This window comes from Falco punctatus, assembly GCF_963210335.1.
Source record: "Falco punctatus genome assembly, chromosome: 2".
NCBI classification, from domain to species: Eukaryota; Metazoa; Chordata; class Aves; order Falconiformes; family Falconidae; genus Falco; species Falco punctatus.
In genome coordinates, this window is record NC_137581.1 from 96231268 (window position 1) to 96254503 (window position 23236).

General features: G+C 39.9%; 1 protein-coding gene across 6 annotated transcripts in view; it reads right to left on the reverse strand.

The window, feature by feature from the left end:
- Positions 1-568: 568 nt before the first annotated feature.
- The window catches only part of CLCN4 (chloride voltage-gated channel 4), a 46448-nt gene continuing 23780 nt past the window's right edge, over positions 569-23236 (reverse strand). For all 6 annotated transcript variants that reach the window (XM_080376922.1, XM_080376923.1, XM_080376919.1 and 3 more), the window contains 8 exons: positions 21144-21266; positions 19375-19581; positions 19202-19282; positions 18125-18670; positions 15638-15824; positions 12778-13176; positions 6988-7204; positions 569-5435 (listed from right to left, as the gene is read on the reverse strand). In XM_080376922.1, coding sequence (XP_080233048.1) covers positions 5345-5435; positions 6988-7204; positions 12778-13176; positions 15638-15824; positions 18125-18670; positions 19202-19282; positions 19375-19581; positions 21144-21266 — 1851 coding nt within the window. In that variant the 3' untranslated portion in view covers positions 569-5344. The remainder of the gene's footprint in view (positions 5436-6987; positions 7205-12777; positions 13177-15637; positions 15825-18124; positions 18671-19201; positions 19283-19374; positions 19582-21143; positions 21267-23236) is intronic.

Below are 23236 nucleotides of genomic sequence, written 5' to 3' on the forward strand. Positions count from 1 at the left end.
CACCACAGGTGCACCTTTCCTGTGTGGGATACAGTGTCTGTGCTTGGTGGGCATCTGGGCCACCACCATGAAGAGGAGCTGGAAGCAACGTCACAGTTGGAGTAGAGGAGCAGGACAGCACAGGGGAATGATGTTGTTTGTAGGAAATACATGGGGAGGAAGGAACTCCTGAAAAAGCAAAAATGCTCATGGATGGCAATAGGCTGCTTGGTTTAGCCAGCATGAGGACCTAGGCAGGATCCACAGTACACAGCTGTACCAGGGCAGCGCTGAATTCCTCTCAGCTTTTCCCAGCTGTGCCATCACAAGCAATGACAGGTAGGTCGAGGGCTCAGTCCCCCATGTCCAAATAGAAGCTACAGGAACTATTACTACTTAACTTGCTGCATGCCTGATGCCTCCTGGCTTTTTGGTAGATGCGCTGGAACGTGTTAGGGCCACAGCCATCCAGAGAAGAAGCCAGAGGCTCTGGGACTCCAGCATCAGCTTCTGAAATAAGTAATTTAACTTAAACTAGGATGTTGCTGGTCTATCAGTTTTATCAGACTTGTTCTGTGAAGCTTCTGTAATGCTTCTTTTGGATAAAACATTAATCAATGTCCCATTTGCAAAAAGCCATAGTGCCTAACATACTAGCCAAGCAAGTACAAAATCAGGGTGAAGCCCATATTCTTTGCTACTACCTAAAAGTTAGCCTCTGACAGAGATTTAAGGGATGTTTCATCCAATTAAATGGGCATGATTGAACCTGCCATTTTCAGTCTTTGAGCTTAGCTCTGAGTAATATGTACAAAGACTAAAATCATAAGGGCTTTGCAACATCTAGCTTTAAAGAAGTTTCATGGTTATTGTAAACAGAACAAGCTGGTAGGAGAAATCTTTTTTTTCTTCTCTTTTTAGATTTCTTTAATAAAGGATTTATGATGCTGAAATAAAAAACATTTTGCTCTGAAAATAAAAGAGCCAACTGTCAAGCCTGATCCTTTGAAGTCCACTGCATGAACTTTACTAACACCATACTTAATATTAGCTAACCCATAACTGAGTTAGATAACCTAAATCATTCATCAGGCTTGAGTTATCCCTATAGGTGGGAAAAGAAAAATCAAAATCATACAGAGAAATTAAGATAAATACTTCTCCAATTAGTAAGATGTTCAAGAAATGTTTTCAGTACTGTAGTCAGTTTTATTTAAAAAATAGAGTCCAAACATTGTTTTTTATAAGGTGCAACATATATACCATTTTACACAATAAAAAAAAAATAAAAAAAAACAACAACAAAACCAAGCAAAACTATATTCATAATTGTAGTATCATTTCAACACGGAATCAGTGGGTCTCCTGTAATTCTAAAACTTTCTTTTTCTGCTTCATCAAAGCATAAGAATTAATGATTAGTATCACTTTGACAGCCAAAGCGTCTGGCTAACGTCATCCACGTTCTGTACTTGAACAATAAACTTTCTGGTACAGATTGCTTCAAGTACACATGAGAAGCTGAATGTAACTGAACACAATTCATGCAAAACAAAGGTACAATACTGAACTTGCATCATTCAAAAGTTTTTATTCTCTTGTTTACTTTGACATCTTCAAAGTCCAACTGCTTCAACACAAGGATTGAACTGAGGCTGCATAAAGTGAGCACTATATACTGAAGTATTTATGTAACTTTCAGATTGATCAGGCTACGTGACTATTTTGAGCTCTACAAATTTAAATAAATACTTAAGGCTGAGATCTATGCCTCTTGGAATAACTTCTGAGACATATTTGGGAATACAGATGGGAAACAGTGACTGATAATGGACTTGTTATGGGGAAATACATTAAATCATTACATCATAACTGTATTTTTTGAGAAAAGCATGTTATTAATTTATAGTAAGAGTGTTCCCCAGTTGGATGCTCATGCTAAAAGCAATGAAGACTATAGCATGGAGGAATTTTTCTAATCTGCAAAGTCTGTCCCTGTTTCAAAGCCCTCCTTGTCACTCTAGCATCATCTCAGCCTTGACAATGCCAAGCAGCTGAAGTTAGCTATGACTATGCCATTTCTGGAGAGCTAGGTATCAGTCCCTGTTCTAAGGCGGTTCATCATATATTGAGCAAACACTGGAACAAGGAGCAGCCGTACACGTTTACAAATCCAAAGCTTTTTTCCTTGATGGCTTAGATATTTAAACTGTTTCTTCTAAAGAGGAACATGTTTGACAGAAAAAAGCTGTACACCTATTTAACTACCATCTACTTGGGTGGTAGTCCCAGGGTCAAACTGCACCAGCAATGAGTGCATAAATCTCAATTCCTTCTGTTGTTGTTTCTTACAAACCACCATGCGGGTTTTATGGATCCTGTTTTCAAGCCCTGAGGGCTCCTCATACACAGGCTAATAAGACAAGGCAACAAGATAGCACAGGGCTGACTGTTGGTTTTAGTGGCTCATGCCTCTGCGTATTAACATGAATTAGCTACACAAGTTTATGCCTGTGCATAGCCACAGACTGAGTTTAAGCTGATAACCCAAATCAATACCCAAGTGAGTTTGTATTCATGGCCAATTTAACCTCGGTTAGGTGACTCCATGCCTTTCTCAGGAAATGGCCACGTTTTCCCATGTTGATATACCATCCTGGTTCCTGCTAGCAAACATTGCCCTCAGTACTACAAATGCTTCTCAGAATTAGTTCTGCCATGGACTACGTTATGATGCGACATGGACTTAAATTTTCTTCACTAACAGAGAAGGCTTTAGACTTCATTTCCCTGACATATATGAAGCCTCAAGTTTGATTTCAAATAACAGATGAACTCACTTCCCAACTTATTGCTCTTGCCTGTGAGCCGAAGATGTATTTAGAAGTGTCCGAGTGGGGACCTGTATGCACTCTTGTTTCCTATGTGAACATAAAGAAAGATGGAGGAAGTGTTCATCAAACGTGTGTATTAACATTAAGAGCTATAAAAGTGAAAAGAACACAGTCCTTCAGTTTTAATTTCAGAACAAGATTGCTCTCAAAAGTCAGCCTATTTATGTTAGCCAAAATCCTTTAGATTCCAGTAGTTTTGGGTAGAGACTGACATTTGAACTAAGCCTTGCTTGGATTTAGTTGTGGGAATGGACTGATTTTATTTTGTGACGGCATCTCTCTTCAAATGAGGGAATCCAATGTTTACAAGCTTGTTTGTTGGCTTCGTTGGTGTTTTAGGAGTTTGGCTGATGACAGCTTCACAGAATAATGTAAGAAACAACAACATTATGTTTTATTTCCTATTTTCAAAAGGAAAGGGTTGCTCTGTTCTATAGTCCACATAGTTTTAACAATATTCCTTTAATAATACATTGTACTGCAGATGTTCAGTTAACAAAAAGTATACACACTGAAAAATTTATGGGCTTTGGCCAGAGCTACATGTATTTATGTCAGCCCATTGCAAACACTATTGTTATATGAAATACTTTGCAAATTAAAATTATCCCTTTACTTCCCTTTCTTTTACCTAAACAATTTGGGCCATACTTTGTGTGAATGCAGTGGGACACATGCCAGAAGGAAGCAGGGTCACTGGAGATAAGAGAAGGAATTTGTGAATGTAACTTCAGGCATCTAATTTGGGGTGGACCTGGCTAGTTGTCTCAGTTCAGCGAAACAATAATCATGCATATTGCCTACAGGCTGGGTCAACAGTCTGGCTTTTGTCTGGACTAAGCAACAGCGTCTTCTGGCATGAAAGGACTCTACTCATCTCTGCCCATGAAGACCATCTGGACACAATGGACTCAAGCGACTGGTATCTGTATGAATTTGAACAAAAATACCAGAGGTCTTCCCTAAATGAAGAGACTAGGCTCTCAGAGGGTCTGAAGGGGATTCAGAGTATCTAAGTTAGGATGCAACCTCTCTCCAGTCTTTAAGCTTCTAATTATAAAGCAAACACTGGGCAGTGTGGATTATATGTTACTGACAGTAGAATTTGGTCTTCTGTTACTAATAGCAGTATTGGCTAAAGTGCTAGTATATTAACACAGACAGTGCTGACCCTGTGCATCTCACACAGTACCAGAACAAGGGTTTTGGAAAATTTAGCATTTTTACCTGAGTAACTTGGAGGTCCCTACTGGGGACTGTTAAATCTTGTGTTCTTGGTGCAAACAGATCAATAATTAAAGCTTTGCTATCGTCATTTGCATTCTCAGTCCTTTGATCTTGTCCAGCCACAGTGCTGTGGGCAGTGATTCCATAGTCCTAAGAACTGGCAGATGCATAAAGAGTAGATCTGCTGCAGAATAAATGTCTGTGACTGTTAATTCAACTTCAGCAATCCCTCAGCAGGTGCACACAAATGCTAAGAAATAACAATGATGAAAAGGAACTAAATGGAGAATCAGGAATCAATGCAGAGCTTCATTAGTTTGTGAAAAAATATGATGTGCACAAGGCCAGAGAGCTGAGGGATTCAATCTCTTGTCACTAACATTGATGAGTAATGGATACAGTCTCCCTTAAGTGCTTTTGAAAACTCCTCCACAGGCTTCTATGTTTTTTCCTGTTGCTACAGCAAACTACATAATACTAAATATTAAAGTACCTGAATGCAAAATTGCATAAAAACAATAAATCCTTACAAATAAGTCACATTTCAACAGTAATAAAGGGAACTTGATTGACAGAAATGCTAAACTGTATAAAATGTAAAGGACTAAAGCAGGGAGCAGGAGACACTACGTTTTAAAGTGAGATGAAGTGTGTTCTTGCTCCTTTAACTGCAGTCTTCATTCACTTAACTTTTACAAAAATAAATGAAGATGACAAAAACTTTCATTTTAAAATATGACAATTTTTTTCCTTCATGAAAATGGTGTAATTCAGTAGCGAATAAATAGCCATGATTTGAGTAACAAAAGCAACTGGCATTACTCATACACGCTCTCTAGTTTGGAACACAAATCTTTATGTCTCCTAACAACTTATACATAAAAAGTATCTGCTAGTCTTTACACCTGCCTCATGAGTTACTGTGAACATTGTTGCATCCCACTGGCGCTCCTGGCTCTTTGTCTCTAAGCACCAAATCACTTACACCCACCAACCCTCCAACTGAGCTGTTGGGAATCTCGTTAAGCAAACGCAGCTTGATGCCCGCAGCTGCTCAGAGCTTCCAAACTGCCTTCCTCATTAAGTAAGTGCCATCCTGCATCCACTCCCTCCGTCAGAGGCATAGTGGGCCATTCCTCATACACATTACGATTTCTCTTTAAACAAAATGAAACACCGAACATAGCCTTTGTGTTAATCTAGAAGGGACTCCTCTGGGGTTACTTTCTTCTTCCTTTACCAGTCTAGTTAAACATGATAGATTCAGGGTCCTGGTTTGCCATTTGAGCCATATGTCTTAATACATCCTTTTTAGTTATGATACCCAGCAGCCTCCTAGAGGAGAAAAGGAAAGGAAAGGTCAACAATCATCTCATATATCATCCGGGTTTTTTCCCTGTTCAGCTGTAGGGACATTTTGTGTGTGCTTCCACATAGCACTGTCCATCTCATCCATTCCCAAATGGCTATCTTTTACAAAAAGCATTCGCACCTCATGTTTTGTTATTACCCCAGCCACACTCATTAAGTGAAATACTTTGGATTGTTACCTCTTTTTGTTGGGAACATGACTTAAGTGAGGAGCTACAACTACTGAAACTTTGTACAACAAAGTAATGAGTTTCCTTAGGCTCAGACTGCAGAGGACCAACAGCACAAACTCAAAGCACCGATGCCCTGAGCTATGGTGTGGGGTTTAGTAATACACAAACTAAGCTAAAGCACAGACTTTCTGAAACTCTTACTGTCCAACAGCATAATTCCTTCAAACTTGAGAGATAATTTATCATTTATGTGAACCTAAATGAATTATACCTGCTAAGATTGATGAGGCTTATGGGATGTCTGGCCCCAAGAATCAAAAATTTCCAGACTGTCATTATTCAAGGGCTTTTATTTCCAGTCCTTGAAGACCACAAGGCTCTGAATTTTGAAATTATGGTATTGTTACAGGTTTTCCTCCTCTAATTTCATGTAAGTGCTAGAATTCAAGATAAACATTTCCAAATCCAGGCACCTCAAATCAGGACCTAAATCTGTGTCCCAGTAATGGCTTTTCTTTTCTTAATGCTGAGGACACTGCATAGATAGTAACAGTTGATACACAATATTTTTTAATAACAAAAAGTCTTTTTGCAGAAGACTAAACTTTAGTCTTCCACATTTGAAAATGGTGGCTCTAGTTTTGCTATCCTGTTGTAAAGTTTCTTCTTACCACTAAATCCTGGGATGAGCAATGATCCCAGAATAGCTCAAATCCCATTGGAATTATGGGGTATTATTTCTAGTGCACATAGGGCAGCTTTTTACTTTCCTAATTTCATGTTTGCCCACACTTCTTCAGCTGGTTTTTGTGGACTTTTGGTTTATACACTTTTCCATTAAAGAAGGCTGAACAGATTAATTTTCCTCCACTGACGGCTTTATCACAGTCTTCAGAAGCATCTAATCCAGCTGGAAGTCTAGAAACAGGCACGTTCTTTGGAAACAATACTACTTGCCAAATCTGCCTCTGTTGGAAACTCAACAAAAGTGGGAGTCAGAACAGTTTGGTTTGTATTTTTCTTCACCTTATCTAAATGCCAATACACTAAAGATTTGAGAGAACAGAATGAAAACATGACAACTAGCAAGTGCCCTTTTGGTTCTGAGTCTGACTTCTGCTGCTGCCCTGGAGGGACACTAGGCAAGCTTCCCCAATTCTTCCGTTCACAAAACAGATAAAATCAAAATATTCACTTGACTGTCTCAGAGGTGCTGATTATTTGGCTTTATTTGTGTCTATATTTGTGTCTATATTTGGCTTTAAACAGGAAAAACGGTGGGTTTGTTAATGCTGAAAAAAAAATCAGATTCTCTAAGCATGCTTGACTTAGCATCTACTCACCCACTGCGAGTGACAAGACACTGCCGGAGTCCGAGTTTCCGGAAAATATCTACCACAGTCTCCATTGGCGTGTGGTCAGTGACAGTGAAGGGGCTCAGGTTGAGAATACGCCGCAGCTTCAGTGGATGGGGACTGTTGGGTGGCAGTTCTGGGGGGTCTTCAGTGAAATACACGATGGAATTGCTCACCACCCCATCCTGGCGCTGTCTTGCATTCTCTGTACAACAGAAAGATCAAGGTAGACAGCGAGTTAGGCTTAATAATAAAAGAAAACAAACAAAAAATCCTCCTTTGGAAAGCAAAAGTAGTACTTGCTCTTTATTCTTAGTGTACTGAGGTCCCAGAAGTTGGGGTTACTGAGCAAACTTGAATTTCCTTGAGACATTGTTCCCTTGAAGTAAATGTAAGTGATACTTTTACAAACATATGCTTTTGCTTGGTTGGGATAAAGCTTTTCTGAATAAATAAGCAGCTCACTGCCTTCACAGACTTCACTGATCCAACTTCTGTTCAATTCAAATAACCATATGTAATTTCCTCCATTGTGAGAATCACAACAGAAACTTCTATTATATGCCTGAAGAAGCGGAGTCAACAGCTGTGTCCCAGTCAACAGTCCCAGCTGGCTTGGAGCAGCATGTTTGTTCCCAGACTTCTCAGTGGAGTTGGGGAAATCTGGGCATGGTGAATGGATTTATGAACACAAAAGTAGGGAAAGACAAATTCATGTCGCAGGGATCCAAGGGCAGCGTGGGTGTTGTTCTAGACCAATACACCTCTCTGGCATGCAGGGTGGGTTTTGTGGTTTTGCATTTAATTCCTTAAATAGAGTTTGAATATCTAGTTCTTAAAAGGGCAGAAAAAATTAGCATCCCACTTAAAGGAAAATAGTGAAGGGAAGAACAATATATAGCAGTAAATGAGCTTGATACAATTTTCTCAACAGTACATTTTTGACTACTTTCAAAAGTTCAAAAGCTATTATTCATACTTTGATCAAACTATGAAGTCAACTTCACACTGCATCTGGGGTTCACATGATCAGTGCAAGCCTTTTACTTTAAAGAATGCTTCAAGAAGAATTCTTAGCATAGAAGTAGTTTATTTTTAGTGTTTACCTCATTTCTACTTAACAGTACAGGTTTTGGACAATTATGACACAGATTTCAAAATGATAGAAAACTTCTCTCTCCCCAGAAGCACATCATGTGTTTGGCTGTGACGGTTTAACTCATCTTTTTTTTTTTTTTTTTCTTTTCTTTTTCTTTTTTAATTCTTAGAAATGCTTAGTATTATTATCTTTGATTAATACATTTTGCTTCTGTTCTTGAGAGGTACAGCAAATCAGACATACTCAAAGCATATGTATATGTTCTTGGAGCGCATTGACATCAATCAAAGTGCAGAAGCCTGCTCCTGTGACTTGTAATGTGTAGACAGTAATGGTTTCCAACATGTTCCAGCTGCACTTTTTTTCCGTTTAATGATCATTTTCTTGCAGTATTTCTGGAACTGGAGCAACGCTGACTCTAACCTAACATCAGTACAGTATATGATTTTCAACCTTCTCACCCCTCCTATTACAAGCCCTATTGCAATTTATAAGAATGATGCTAACTTGGTCTCATCTTGTTTTGATTCATACATCTAACTTCAAGTGTGAATATGCCTGTATAGCTCTTTGATATATGATCTGTGCTAAGAGGCAACATTCATCAAACTGAAGGCAACTCCCACCCTTTGTTAGAAACCCTTGACAGCTAGGTATTTCCTTCCTGAAGTGGTATTTCCACCCAAAGCAACAGGCCCAAGCATTTCAGTTACCGCATCGTGGCTCCCAAGGCATCAATGACCCTGAACAACAGTGATTAGCCAAAGCCATGACTTCACTCTTCAAAGTCAAACATCTCTCTGGAGAAATTTGAATGATGTAGTACTACTGAGCAAACTCCATGGCATTAGAAAAATGGTGGACTTTGTATGCAGCCTCACTGGATGGGGGAGTTAGAGTAAAGGTAAAACAGAAGAACAGATCATTTTTGCAGTCAGTGGGTAAGAAAAACAGATATAACTTAACAGAAAGAGCAAAGCAAATGGATGCCGATGCCTGGGTCTACAGAGTAATCTATGCCGAAGGCTCATGAAAAATGGCCTGTCATATTCAGGAGTTCACAGTTCACAGCCTGTATCAACTATACTGCTCTCTCAACTCCACATTGGGAAAAGTACATTACACAGGCCACGTGGCTCGTGTCCAAGACTCTGCCTTTTGTACGATGCCTCTGAAGCTGGCCAAATTTAAGAAGAGCTTTACAAGGTCAAATACTCCCCTCCATAAGACTGTAAAGTAGGTACCATCTAAAATGTAGACACCTATTCCCAGAGGTCATCTCTTCCCACCTGACCTCCCTACCTGCTCAGCAAGGACAAGTGGAAGGACGCAATCCTCCTGAAGGTGCTTCTGAGCAATTGGAAGTGGCATTGCCATTCATTTTATAGGGTCTGGATGCATTTCTAGAGCGGGCTTAGTGCTCCACTTAGTAAGAAAGATATTATGTAGGGGTAAATCATGAGGTGGAGAGCTGCATGTGAGGGAATCGTAGTATTTATTCCCCAGAGTGTTTCCTGGACCACCACACTGCTGATGCACAATTTGTTGGGCCAGAGAAAGAAGCTGAAGCTTCTTGGTTGAAAGCAAATCTCTACATAGTGCAATGTGTTGTCATAGAGGCACCAAAGCTAGTTCAAACTGCGGAGGCATTCTGCAGGGCACGACGCAGTGACAGAAGAGATACTCGTTTGAGCCTGACTGCTTTTCCGAAGACCTCATTGCTTGGCTACAGCTCTGCATAGCCGGGGCTTATACTGTTGCCAGGCATAACTCCAGTATCTCTGGATGCTGTCGAACCGAGCAGGAGATAAGAACTCGAACAGGAGAATAAAAGATGCTTCACCACATGTGGTGTTTACCTCTTGGTAAGTAATTTTATACTTCAAGGAGACTTAGTGACCTTTACTCCATGAACATAACTACGAAGCAAACTGAGCTGAAGGTTAGCAACACATTAGCTAGTGTGTGGTAATGATGAGCAGTGATGACTTCTGTAATTAATGCAAAGGAACTTTTGCCTTCAGTGAAAAAGGATTAGCTATGAAAAAGCTGCTAGCATGGTACAAACCCAGAGTTTTCCCATGCCCTGTACTGGAAACATATAATGTGTCTTTTGGAAAAGTGAAACCAAATACAGATTTTAAATTGCAAAGACACAAACCTTACTGAACAGATTAACTGTTTATCAGAGTCAGTACAGAATGACATCAGGAGCTGTCATACTCAACCCAAGAGAAAAAGGGTCACCAGAGTTTCCTGACAGCTGAGGATTTTAGGAAAACTTATCTATGCAGAGAACTTCTTAATTTTAAATCTCAGTTTTGCCTCAGATCCTATAAAAGATGCTCTTGATTAGAGCTGATCAGGAAACCGTACCTTCTCCTCTGGAAACTGTGAATATTAAATGGTTTTCAACAGGAAAACATTGTGATCTGGTATGTTCAATGACTTTGTTTATAACTGATATCTTTGTTATCAGTGCATAGCTGGACTTTTTCACACATCTAGCAAGCCCATTCAGCCATGTTGCCATTTATAACTTGAATAAAAAGTCTCAGTTCCTCAAACTTCTCTGACTCGCTTCAGACAGCATCTGATCTTTCTGCTTTTAAAGTGAGGGCTCTGTGTCTTCACTCCATGCAATTTTCCCACTGACATACCTCCCTGCAAAGGAGACACAAAAGGCTATAAAGTTAGGATGGCGGCAAGTGTTACAGCCACAACATGGCACGGACAATGTGAAAGACAGGCACAGAGTAGGCCAAATACACCTAAATTCATATTTTTCACTTCTCACAGGGGAATACAGAAGACATTTGAAAATCATTAGCAAAAGCAGGATGAAATACAATTTGTTTTACAAATGGTATCAGCTCTTGGCATTTACACATTTGGTGAAGTTTCAGATGCTTTCCTAGCTTGACCATACAAAGTATCTTTTGTTACTACCAAAAGAAGATTAGCTCTCTGAGAAAATCAAGTTGTTTGAAAGGGGTATTGCATCTAGCAGCCTTGGAATTCCATCTAAGTGTCTAATATCCTCTTAGACTGGTATACAGAGGATTCATGGAGACTCTTTTTTTACTCATTTTTGGAGGAGGGAGGGAGGGAGGAACAACCAGTGATAGTGGGCTTTTAATGAAAAAGTTAGATACCCACACTTGGAATTACAACTGTAGTTGTAAAATCCTTAATTACAACAGTACAATTAGAAGAGCTATAGAACTGGCACTAAGGCCTGTTGTGCTTTCCCATGTTTTGAGAAATTAGTGACAAAACTAAATGCAAAATGAATTGAGTTCATACATTATTTTCTCTGTAACTGAAATAACAACTCACACCACAGAAAGGAAAAAATGATAAAATAATTTCTTACTGAAGAGAATTCCTTAGTACAATTTAAGGAGAGAAAACTGGACTTTGTCATTTCTTTTCTTCTGCATGTAATATTGATGCAGCATTAGTGACTTTCTGCTATAGGATGAGGAAAGGGGAATCAAGTGACAGCTGAGTGCCCTTAAATAAATGGATATAAATTTTAGGTCTAATCACTTAGACTGAGTCTTTTTATGTCTAGGAGATGGATGTAAATATGCATCAGAAAACCACATGCTTTAAAGAGCACTGTGATTTCAAATTTTGTTACAGCTTTTTAAGAAGCAAGCAGAAAATTATTCTCTAAAATAGCACTGATTTTTCCATTTATGGATTTTCTGTTCTGAAGAATATGGGAGTTTCCATCTGAGACAACAACTTTTTAAAGGTACCAGAAGCAGAGGGGTGAAAATGGCCCATGCAGAGAGTAATTCCACGTCAGGGAGATGAGGATATGCCAGATATTCCACTCCCCTGCAAAGTGCAAGGCAATCACACCCAGCCAGCAGCCTGCTTGCCTACCCCACTGGCCTTCAGCTCCACAGGACTGCCAGAATTGGGAGTGGACCATGGGGGTGATCTGGCAGGCTTGCAGACCTCTGCAGCTCCAGATACCCTGGGAACAGGGAAGGTGGGTTAACACCGCTTTCACCCAATATGCCTGTCTCTTCAATCCCCACCTCACCATCAGGCCAGTCAGGAAAGGACCTGATGGGTCAAAACTTTTAATGACCTGGATCGGGCTCTCAGGCAATCAGCCAGCTATCCACTGGATGCTTGACAAAATTCAGTCATCTTTACCAACAACATCCTCTACTGAAAAGTTTTCCACCCCTAGCACAAAATACCTGCATGTGAGAAAAATTGATAGAGCAACAGAAAGGACAGGGACTTGCACTTTGTCACAGGGTGACAAAAGTTCACGACTGCCCCGGGTGCTGTTGGCAACCCACGGAGACTGCAGGAAGCTCAGTACTGCAGTGGCTTTTGATCTGGTTGTGATAAAAATCCTGGCCATATGAGTCAAGTTTATCTCTATTGTCTCTAGCAGAATCAGAATTGTATTGTAGTGACAGCAAAACTAAGCCCACAAATGTCAAGCCCACAGAAGTCTACCAGGTGGCATGCTGCAATAGAAAACCTTCCAGCTATAAGTCCTAGCAACTAGTAAAAGCCAGACCTGGTGAAGAAATTCAGTTTGGTTCTTATTTACCCAGTCTTCAAAGTGAATAACACCGGTAACTTCCTACCCTACCAAAATTCCTTTCAAAAATGAAACTTAAGTACACTAATACTCTACTCACTTATTGCAAGAATCAGCTCTCGTCTCTGTGCAAATCCAATAAGTCTCTCCGAGTCTTTTGAAACCACTACTGGAAAGCCATTGTAATCAGTCTCTTTGATTAGTGTCTCAACATCCTCCACCGTCATACTGTCCTGCGTCAGAACAGAGAGAGGAGCTTCACCACGCCGTGGTCTCATGACATCAGTTGCCAGGGTTCGGTGGGTGAATTCATCCTTCACATCCAGAAATGGGTAGCCGTTCAGGTGAATGTGAGCTTCATAGATCCCTTCTTTACCAAAGGCATCTGCCACCCACTTGCTTGTGACAGCTGCAGCCATAAGAGGTACAATGTACTCCAGACCTCCAGTTAGCTCAAACATAATCACCACCAGAGAGACCGTCATTCGAGTAACACCACCTGCCAACAAGGAAAGCAGTAAAGTTTCCCTCATTGCTCTTGAAGTATACACACTAAGCAACTCATTTCTATTTTTGAGTTTTACATTCAGAAAGCCATGAGATTTTTCATGCTGAGTACTTTCCCTGTATATTTTGTGAAGTATTTTGGGGCTTATTTCACTGAAGAAAGAGATTTTTCATTTACTGTGATTTTCATCAAAAAGATTGAGTGAACTTACTCAAGCCAAAGATGGTAACATTGAAAAGCAAATAATGAATGCTAAATGACTAAGCTATCAAATGACAAAGCATACCAAAAAATTAGCTATACTGGATATCTGAGAAACTAAAACTGAATCCTGCCGTTAGCCCTCTAAAATGACTCCAAGAATCAGCAAAGTACCACGGCTGGAGCAGGTAAGAGCATCAAGAGCCAGCCTTCACGTTGGTTTACCTATCACATTCATACTAAAGAGAAAGCTACGCATTATCTTTGGGCATGACATATTTACAAAATCCTAACTAAGGCCAGTTTAGGGCCACTGCAAGAGCTATGTTACAGCTCAAACCCTAGCTTTTGATACCAGTATAACATACAGCTTGAACTGTATACAACTTGGTTTGAGGCCATCTAGGCATGCAGCCATAGACAAGGTTGTAGCTGTATTTTTCAATCTAGCCTTTCCGTATTAATTTCATAAGAAAGCTCCTTACTCCTTCAGTTTACATTAAAGGATAAAAATAATCACAGAACTGCAGACAAGTGTGCATGTATCACTGAATTATTAGGTAACATTTCTTTGCCTCTGTTCAAAAGGTAAATGTAATAAATCTGCTATTTTTAGGCCTTAAAATACAACACCATTTTAGATGAGAGAAATCAGAAACAGGTCATTAAAAGATGCTTTTAATCTGGCAGCATACAGGAAAATTTAATTGTTGATCATTTAACATGATGATCCCTATATGACTTTCATCTGAGGAATGCCTTAAACTTCTGACTCTGAAAAGCTGACAGCAGATAGCAGAGTAAGGATCATTTAATACTTACTTCATATCTCTTACTCTAAGTCTTTGGCTTAAGAACGAGCAGTGACCATTCTGTTGTGTCTCACCATACTATTAAAAACACTGCACCTTGATTTGGACCTTTTAAAAGAAGAAGTGATTGCCAACTAACAGATCTACTGAAATATCAGAGCAAAACTTCTGTGGATCATTTCTTTTATGAACATTAAGGTCATTAATGGACTCTTTTTGGTTTACTCTTTTTGACAGTAAGGTTCATCCTAGCTATTTTAATGTGTCTACACTGCTGTAGGTGTTCACATCCAAAGGGGTGATCCAGATTGCTTTTATAATCTCTAGAGAAAAAGAGGCACTTCTGAGGCCAAATTCATCTGGTCATTTGCCTGGTTTTAGATGTCTGCTGCCAGACAAAACTGATCTTTCCAGTACCTCATTTTTCTGTTTTAACTGTGAAGGGTGTCATCGCAGCTAGCTCAGATGTTGAGGTCTACATCACAGACTTTAAATTTAGACAAGCAAATCCCACCCTTCCTTCCTCTATAACTGATCGCACAAATGATCCTGCTTTTCCAACATGAGACTCCAAAACTGAAATTTTCCAGCTTTTCCCTGAGTACATCTTTCATCTCAAATCTATGCAATTACATTAATCATGTGTTTACCTCCCCACGATTATTTCATCATCTAATAATAGTATCAGCAACAACAACAAAAGGAAGTAGAACTTCTATACAAGTATAGAAGATAGATATGGTCGGGCAAAAATGTGTTCAGACGGCATGCTTGTAACATTCCTGTTGCATCTATGACTAGAAATTTGATGTGTGAGGTATCATTCAATGACCTTGCTTTAATAGTTAACAGATCATTCCTGTTATGTCAAATAAATCCTACTGATTGAATGGAATCAGATATTGGCCTAGGGTCAAAATGAAAACCAAAATACAGCCCAGTTGATCACAGTGTGACACACAGCAAAAATAAGACCCAGAATTTTCACCTCTGTATAGCGTAAAATTCGACCAGAACTGGGAATTTTATTCCCTGCATTGAGAGAGACCACAGTCTTAACAAGGAAGTAGCTTTAGTCCAGCTACAGTGGATTCATTACATCGAAAAGGAAAAAAACAAGCAAAAAGACTCCTCCCTGGAAAGCTGTAGCCTAACCTTAATTCTTTCTTTCCTTCTATGTGCTTTTCAACAGATTACACGGATTACAAGATTACAGTTGGTGACTGCAAGCCTCGCTGTTGACTATCTGGCAGATCACTGGAGAGACCGTTAGAGGAAGCTGCCCATGATTCAGCCCACCACATCTGGATTTCAATTCCTATTACATCCAGAAATGCTAGCATAGCATCTAACACAGACACAAAGCCCTCATAAACACTTTGTAGCTCCCAAATATCGCTGTTATTCATGCACAAACCAATGATCAGCAGGTACTGTACCCAAACAAGCTGCTGCTCCCACCATAGCGTAAAGACCCGGTGTGACGCAGTCTGCACCAGGCCTGCACCAGTTCCTGAAGATGATCCAGTCATGATGGTGATACGCCAGCTGCTCTACTCCGATCCCAACCATCCTGCCAGCCATGGCTCCAACAGCCATGCTGGGAATGAAAAGGCCTGAAGGGATCTGGAATAAAACATAGATACATGAACACCTTGACAAAAAATTACTAATAATGAAATTAGTCATCAAACAATCTATTATTGGCAGCAAGAGAACCCAGTTTCCTTATTAGATGCTAGCTTAGAAGGCCATAGCCTTATGGCAGCCTACAGTCGTGTTCCCCATGGTGTGAGACAGGTTTCTGCAGTGACTGAGTTTGTGTGGCTACCTGTGTATTAACAGCTTTATAAAATGTTAATGTGGGGGTTTTAAGTAATTTTGAAACCTACCTGCTGCATCACACTGAATTTGATAGATAAATGTTGTTTCTGGATACTTGTCTGCTTTTAAAGTCAAGATGTTCCTGGTTTTGCCTTTATTGCTTTCTCAGCAGGAATTCAGGAGCTGCTGATGGTTCCATCATGGGCCTGAGAATACGCTTCACTGAAAATGACATCTTGATTTCACCCTCTATCACATGCAGTACTTTATAGTTTTATTGCTACTCTTTCAGGATAAATCAGGCCAGATTTTAAATTAAATGTCAAATGCAAAATAAAAATTCAGAGAAAGGAGGCTGACTGCTCAGAGGCAGCTATTTGTCCATCTCAGTTTGCTATATATTTTCCAGGAAGCAATATGAATCATTATCTTGTTATCTGCTATACAAACAAGTCACAGGTCCTTAAAAAACAGTATTAAATTGAAAATAATTTAAAAAAAAACCCACCAGAAAATTAAAATTCACTTTGCCTTGGCTAAGTGCATTTCCTTTTAGATGTCAAGTGCACTTGCAAGTTGAGAAAAATTTCCTGGTGGGGAAGACAACTCAGATGTGTGGCATGGGCTTGCTCGGAGTTCTTGTTGTTTTTAGAGAAGCGTTGTAATATCTTTTTAATTCTGAAAATACACCTTGAGCTTCTAAAGAACTAAACTAGCAGCCTCAGCATGGCCTGGAGGTGTTAGGGCTGACAACAGCAAGTGCTATCTCCCCCACCATATGATTTTGCTGATACAGTTGGATTGAGTTTTCTAGAATTGGTGGGTAAAGCTATTTTGTCTGTTCTTTTACAGAATGGTTGAAACTGTCAATTACTTCTAACAAATTTTAAACATATAGAGTAAATAAAGAACCGCATATCAAATAAAGAACCAAACTCAGAAGTTTTTAAACAAATGAACAAGCCTAACAACTGACTGCCAGCCAAAAATCCGTTTCTGCAGTGAAGGCCATCTCATTTAAAGTCCTCTTCCAGAAATATTACACCTGCAACATCTAATTGCTCTTAAACTCCCACTTGTTCTCCCTGCTCAGGAAATCAGCAGGACGTAGTCACTGGTCCTGACAGACCTACCATTCAATAGGTCTTGTCATCAGATGGAGAAAAAAGAAAAGAAAACAAAACTCCAACAACTTCCTACTGTATTTTGGGTACAAGGCCTTATAAAAGATGGATCCTCAGCTCAAGAGCAGTGTTTAAGGGGAAGATGAGATGCTTTAGCTTTGAGTGTGGTATAAAACATAAAATATGGTATAACTCAAAAAAACCCTGTATCATCATCTGCTCCAATCAGATCTAGAACTAAATGCTCCGATAATTTGAGATGTAGACAGACAGATATGTGCTTTATATGGGCTCTAGCAATCACAGATATATAGAACTCACCACAAACATCTTTGTATATATGGAAAGCTTGGATAAATTGTTGTTGGACCTTTCATCACTCATTTATGGAGAGGAGGAGGATGGGAATGAAAAAGTTGCAAATCCAGAATAATCAAATCATGCACCTATCGGTCCTCTCTCATTCCCTCTTTTTTCCTTAAAACGGTGCTTCAAAAGATTCAAAAATAGAACTTTTCAGCAACTTATATTTTTGTGAGTTTTTAACCGTGCAAATCAGTAAATGTGAAGCTATTACTTCCCTGAGCATAGCTACCTTGAGGCACATTAAGATATTAATTCAACAACACAAACAACAACGTAAATAGCCCATATCCCTGTGAGAGCTGAAAGACAGCTGCAGTGGGAATCATCTTGAATTTGCTTATTGGCAAAAGTGGATTTAAATTCCCACCCAAATTTCTTTTTCACTCAGTGAAATCACAGATAACTAGAGGTGAAAGAGCATCCCTCTCCTGCAACAGGGGCCAGCAGAGCAAGGTGCTGGCAGGCAGGTGAAGTGGCAGGCATCTCAATGATGCCCACATGGGTGAGTGTAGGTCAGAAGCACACAAACCCTGCCAGATGAACCATAGCTGCTGACAGCAACTCATCTGTGCCTTGTGCTCATGACAGCTTCTGCGCCTGTCCCTGATTTACCTTCATGCCGAAAGTGAATATTGTGATGACAATTTTAAACACCAAAGCCAAGGCGAGTTGCCACATGGCCGTGTAGACTCCAGGGCCAGCAGGTCTGTCGGGAATGTCATCCACCGGCCGAGTCATGTTTGGGTCATTGACATAGTCGCAGAGCTGTGAGGACTCCAGGGCACCACAGTCATTGAAGAGCTCTGAGATCAGCTCGCTGGTGCTCCTCCGGGTGTAGGGGTTGGGGTAGGCGATGATGGCGGTGATAGCCGTTATCACTATGACCTCCAGGACTGGGTATTTCCCAAGTCTGGTGGTTTTTCGTCTCCTGCACCAAGCGATGTTGCATCGGATAAAGAGGGTCCCCCAGAGGCCACCGAAGACACCGAGCAGGATGAAGGGGAAGAGCTCGGCCATGTACCAGGGGGTGTGGTACTCCACGTAGAACAGCACCAGTCGGCTGTTTCCAAAAGGATTGATGGACCTCAGTGTGAAGGCAGCCACAAGAGCAGCAAAAAATGACCTCCAGAGGGTTTTCAGAGGAAAGTAGTAGCTGACCTAAAACCAAGCAGAGACTATAAACATTTCACTGAGTGTGACAGAGGGAATTTGCTTTAATTGCCATCACCGTGTGTTTCACCTGTGACTCTATGTCTCACTTTACTGGGAGCACTAGTCCTTACCACAGCCAGAACATGTTGACAAAAGTATTAGAAAAGGCATTTTCAGATTTCAGATAGGGAGCAGCAATCAGTTAAAAACTGATAAATGTAAAGCCAAAGTTGCTGGGTAGAGATGGTAAGGTGGGTGCTCAACAGCTCTGCCCATGTGTCAGCACTCTGAAAGCTGGAAAAGCCTTAGCACAGGGACACATTTCCAATTTGAAAAAAATCATTTATTTGCCAGTGCTGTTCTCCTACTCAAATTAAGCTAAAATATCTGGGTATTTGTTTTTACTAGAAATCAAAGATTATTTTTGCTTTAGAAGAAAAACAAGCATATAAATATCTGAAAAATAAAGAGGAATCATAGAAAAAAGGTATCAGATGAAAATATATTTATTAAAGCAAGCGAACTGCCAGGTCTCACCTCTTCAAGACTGAAAAGCACACCTCCAATCGGAGCCCCAAAGGCAACAGAAACTCCTGCAGCAGCTGCAGCCGAAAGCACCTACAAAGCAAACATTTACGTACGAGGCATGAGTCCTTGGAAACACTGAGCATTCAGACAGGGAAATTAGAAATTAAGTGATCCAACCTCACCTCTCTTCTCTTCCCTTCATTCTTGCTGTACTTTGAGAAAAGGCTGCTGAAGAAGTTCCCGCAGCAACAGGCCACGTGGACTAACGGCCCCTCTTTCCCGAGGCTGAGGCCTGAAGATACCACCAGAACCAAGGTGACTGTTTTGATTAAAAGTGTCCACTTGCCCAGGTAGCCCCTAATAATGAACCCGCTCAAGATGGTTTTTATCTGGAAAGCAGGAAGAACATGTTGAAGAGCTGAAGAGACCTTTTCTACTCTGAACTCACAGATGGAGTTAAAAAAAATTGCAGACTGCTTGAAAAGAGACAGTGATGGAAAGAAAGAAACCACAGGTAGGGTGACTTTCCCACAGGGATATATATGAGCAGGGGTTAAGAAGACCACACTTTTACTGTTGTGGGTGGTCCCCTGCATCAGCAAGGACTCTCACAGAGATCAATAGAAATATGAAACTCTTACATATCTCCTTGGCTTACAGGATCAGAGTTAAACTAGACTCAACTTTAACAAAGCAGAAAAAAAGCAAATAAACAACCACAGACTTTCCCCAGTTGAAACAAGGAAAAAAAAAAGTTATAAATGTTTGGAATGGCCATGCCATAAAAGCATGCAAGTATTATGAAATGAGAAAGTCCAAGAGATCTTACTTTAACACTTTTCCTCTTAACTTTGCATGTGAGTGGCTAGAATAGACACAATGCACATGCATTACACATGGGTTTCAGGGTGAGATTTGGGAAATGGGCTGGAGCTGAGCATCACCTCATGAGGCATTTACCACTTGGATATTAGATTTACAGGTAAGTATCAAAACTTTAAAAACACTTACAGACATATCAAACATGTAACAAACAAATGTGACTACTTTGAAACATGGAAATTATTTAAATATTTCAAATTATTTGTGGGGGGGGTGAGGGTTTCTTTTTGTAATTGGCTATGAAACATTTGGACGCTTCAACTAGAGATGAAGAAAAAAAAAGTAAGCCAAGATGTCTAACATTTGGGCTGTTGATTCTGTCTGCCAGATTCCTAAGTAATAATCCCAATGGTTCTACAGCCTTTTAACAAAAGGCTGCCCTGATTTCAAAAATTTTGAGTAGCTATGCTGTTTGAATTACAGAGTTCCTTATTGTAACAGCTTAAACATAGACTGATGCTCAAAATGTAAAACATTGAAAACCAAGTAGATATCTTGGCTGCCATAATGCTCTCACACCAGCATGATATTGTGTACAAGGACACAATTTGCAGAAGATGAACACCAGGCACTTTTCAGGTATCCCAAATGATGGGCATCTCATATCTTCAGTAGCTTAGGAAACCTTGGCTTTGTAGCCCTCCCTCTTAATTTTATTTTGGTTTTGTTTAAAGCCTAGTGTAGAAAAAGACTGATTCCGTAACTGAACAAAGTCATTTAATCCAAGGAAAATTCTATATAATCTTCTAGTAGGTATGTGTCTCAGCCACAAAAAGTTGGAGTCCATGAAGTGATGACTGGGAGCCGTTAATTTTTAATTCAAGCTCTGGCATTGAAGCAGTATGTACATTAACCTGTCACAATGCCATTTGAACATTTTCTACTATGTAAAATTTAGATGGGCACCATAAAGGCAAGTATACAAAGGAATGAAGCAAATGAGATGGAAAGACAATCTCCTCGTTCCTATGCTATCACGTAGTACAGTTCAGGAGTGGGAAAAGACAACAAATTATAATTTCTTTGTTTTGTTTGGTATTTGGTTATTCACCCACAAAGGGAAACTCACCTCTGGGATTCCAGAGCCACAGGCATAGGGAGCAAACACTCTGACCAGGGAGACTGCCAGGAAAGCAAAACATAGAGCCCACATAATGTATAGAAAATAGTTTAGAATGTAAGCACTTGCACCCTAGAAAAATAATAGTAACAAACATTGTTAGACAAATGCAGGTTGGTAAATCTCACATTTCTACTAGGGATCGTGATGGCATTGAGCTTGGTCTTTTCATTTACATGCTAGTTGCTGCTTTTTCTCAGGAAGAACACATGACTTTTTATACTCCAACAATTTTATTAGTCATGGAAAGAAGTAGCATACTAATATATACCTAACCTAATCCATATAGTCTGTTTGCAAGGAACCCAAACACCTTAAAAAGAACATCCTTCAAATGCTAAAAAATTAAGCCAACCACAAAAAGTTCCAAAACATCAAACAAACCTGTCATAAGGGCAAAAGTAACTGGTGATACAAAAGCAACTTAATGAAGGAATCTGCTATGTTCATTCCATGGTGGGTGACAGGGAAGAAGACCCTGATACATCTTTTTCTGAGGGCTGGTATTCAAAGATCAGCTATCCATGCAGATGCTGATCTTTTCAAACGACATCCCTGTGTATATCAGTAGCCAGCTCAGTTCACAAACGGGAAGGGTAACACCATAAATAATTTTTTTTCTTCTATATGATGCTCTCTATGATAGAGTTGAAAATCATTTGAAAACACAACAGCTTGACAGATTGCACACAGACACATCTCGGTCATTTTTGCCCTGATATTTTAGAAGCATTCCAGTCAATAATGAAACTTACCTTCAAACTGAATAGCTTTACTTTACTTACAGAATGGAAATGCTAATGATCATTAGCAACCGTTGACTGTGCAGTGCCATAGTGAAAGCATAGTCAATATAATATAATAATAAGTACATATTTATATTATATAAATATAATATAAATAATAATATAATAATATAAGACCTTCAGGCTTTCTACGTGCGTCCAATGGTCAAGTCAAAACTGTTGTTAAAGTCTGCCTTAGATATCTCTCCCTCTTCACAAGCATAATTTTTAGATTAATTTCAAAAACCCCACCCATACAGACAATGGAGAATCTAGTCAGAGGTATCAAATTGATATAAGGAGCTTAAGGCTTCAGGCAATCTCCTCTAGCAACATGACACTACAGAATGAAAAACAAGATGAACCTCAGTGTATGAATCGGTATGAATCCTTCACCTCTAAGTGAACTCTCCCTACCGGATGCAATCCCAGCTGCTCAGGAACATCAGGGCCCCTATATCTGCTCTGCAGAACAGCAGCCTGGATATCAACATTATGATAAATCAAGTAGGAAACCAGGCATTAATCAGTTGTACTGTGTCTTCAGTTAACAGAGCAGGCCGAGCCCATTTCCCAGTCATAAAAAAAAAACTAGAGCTAAGAAGCATCCCTGTTTGCAAACCTGCAAGGAATCAACCTTTAACAGCACAGATGCTTGCTAGCCTCATTTTCCAAGTCTCTGTCCAATTGAAAAGACAGTAAAAGAATCACTGCCCTTATCCTTATGGATATATTTGGAAGAAGGGCAGTCTGTTAGGGTCCTCTTGTGCTTGCTGAAGTTAGCAGCTAGCTTTGCTGATAACAGCAGAAGAGCACTGCTATGCCATCCGCCAATGCCCTGAGACTAAGCAGTCATGGATCCCACACTTACAGTGATTGACATCCATCTGTAGTAACCACGGATCTTTGTTGCTACAGCTGAAGACAGTCTCATGAATGTCTTCTCCTAGTGCTTTCAATTACAAACAGCTATGACAATATTTACTCTTCCTCCAGAGAAAACTCTGCCCCAGGGCAAAATTCTCCTGTCAGTGTGAACCTGGAGTAACTCCAAAGAAGACCAATGCCATTACAAAAATTTGGCCTTACAACATTGAATGAAAGCTGTAGTTTTGCTTCTAAATTCACTGGAGTCAAATTAACTTTGTTTCTTTTTACTACTTCTTCTTTCACATGTCAGAAGTCATATGAAAACTATGTCAGCTCATTACTGCAATCACACATACACCTACAGCACTGTGGCAGGACCCCACAAGA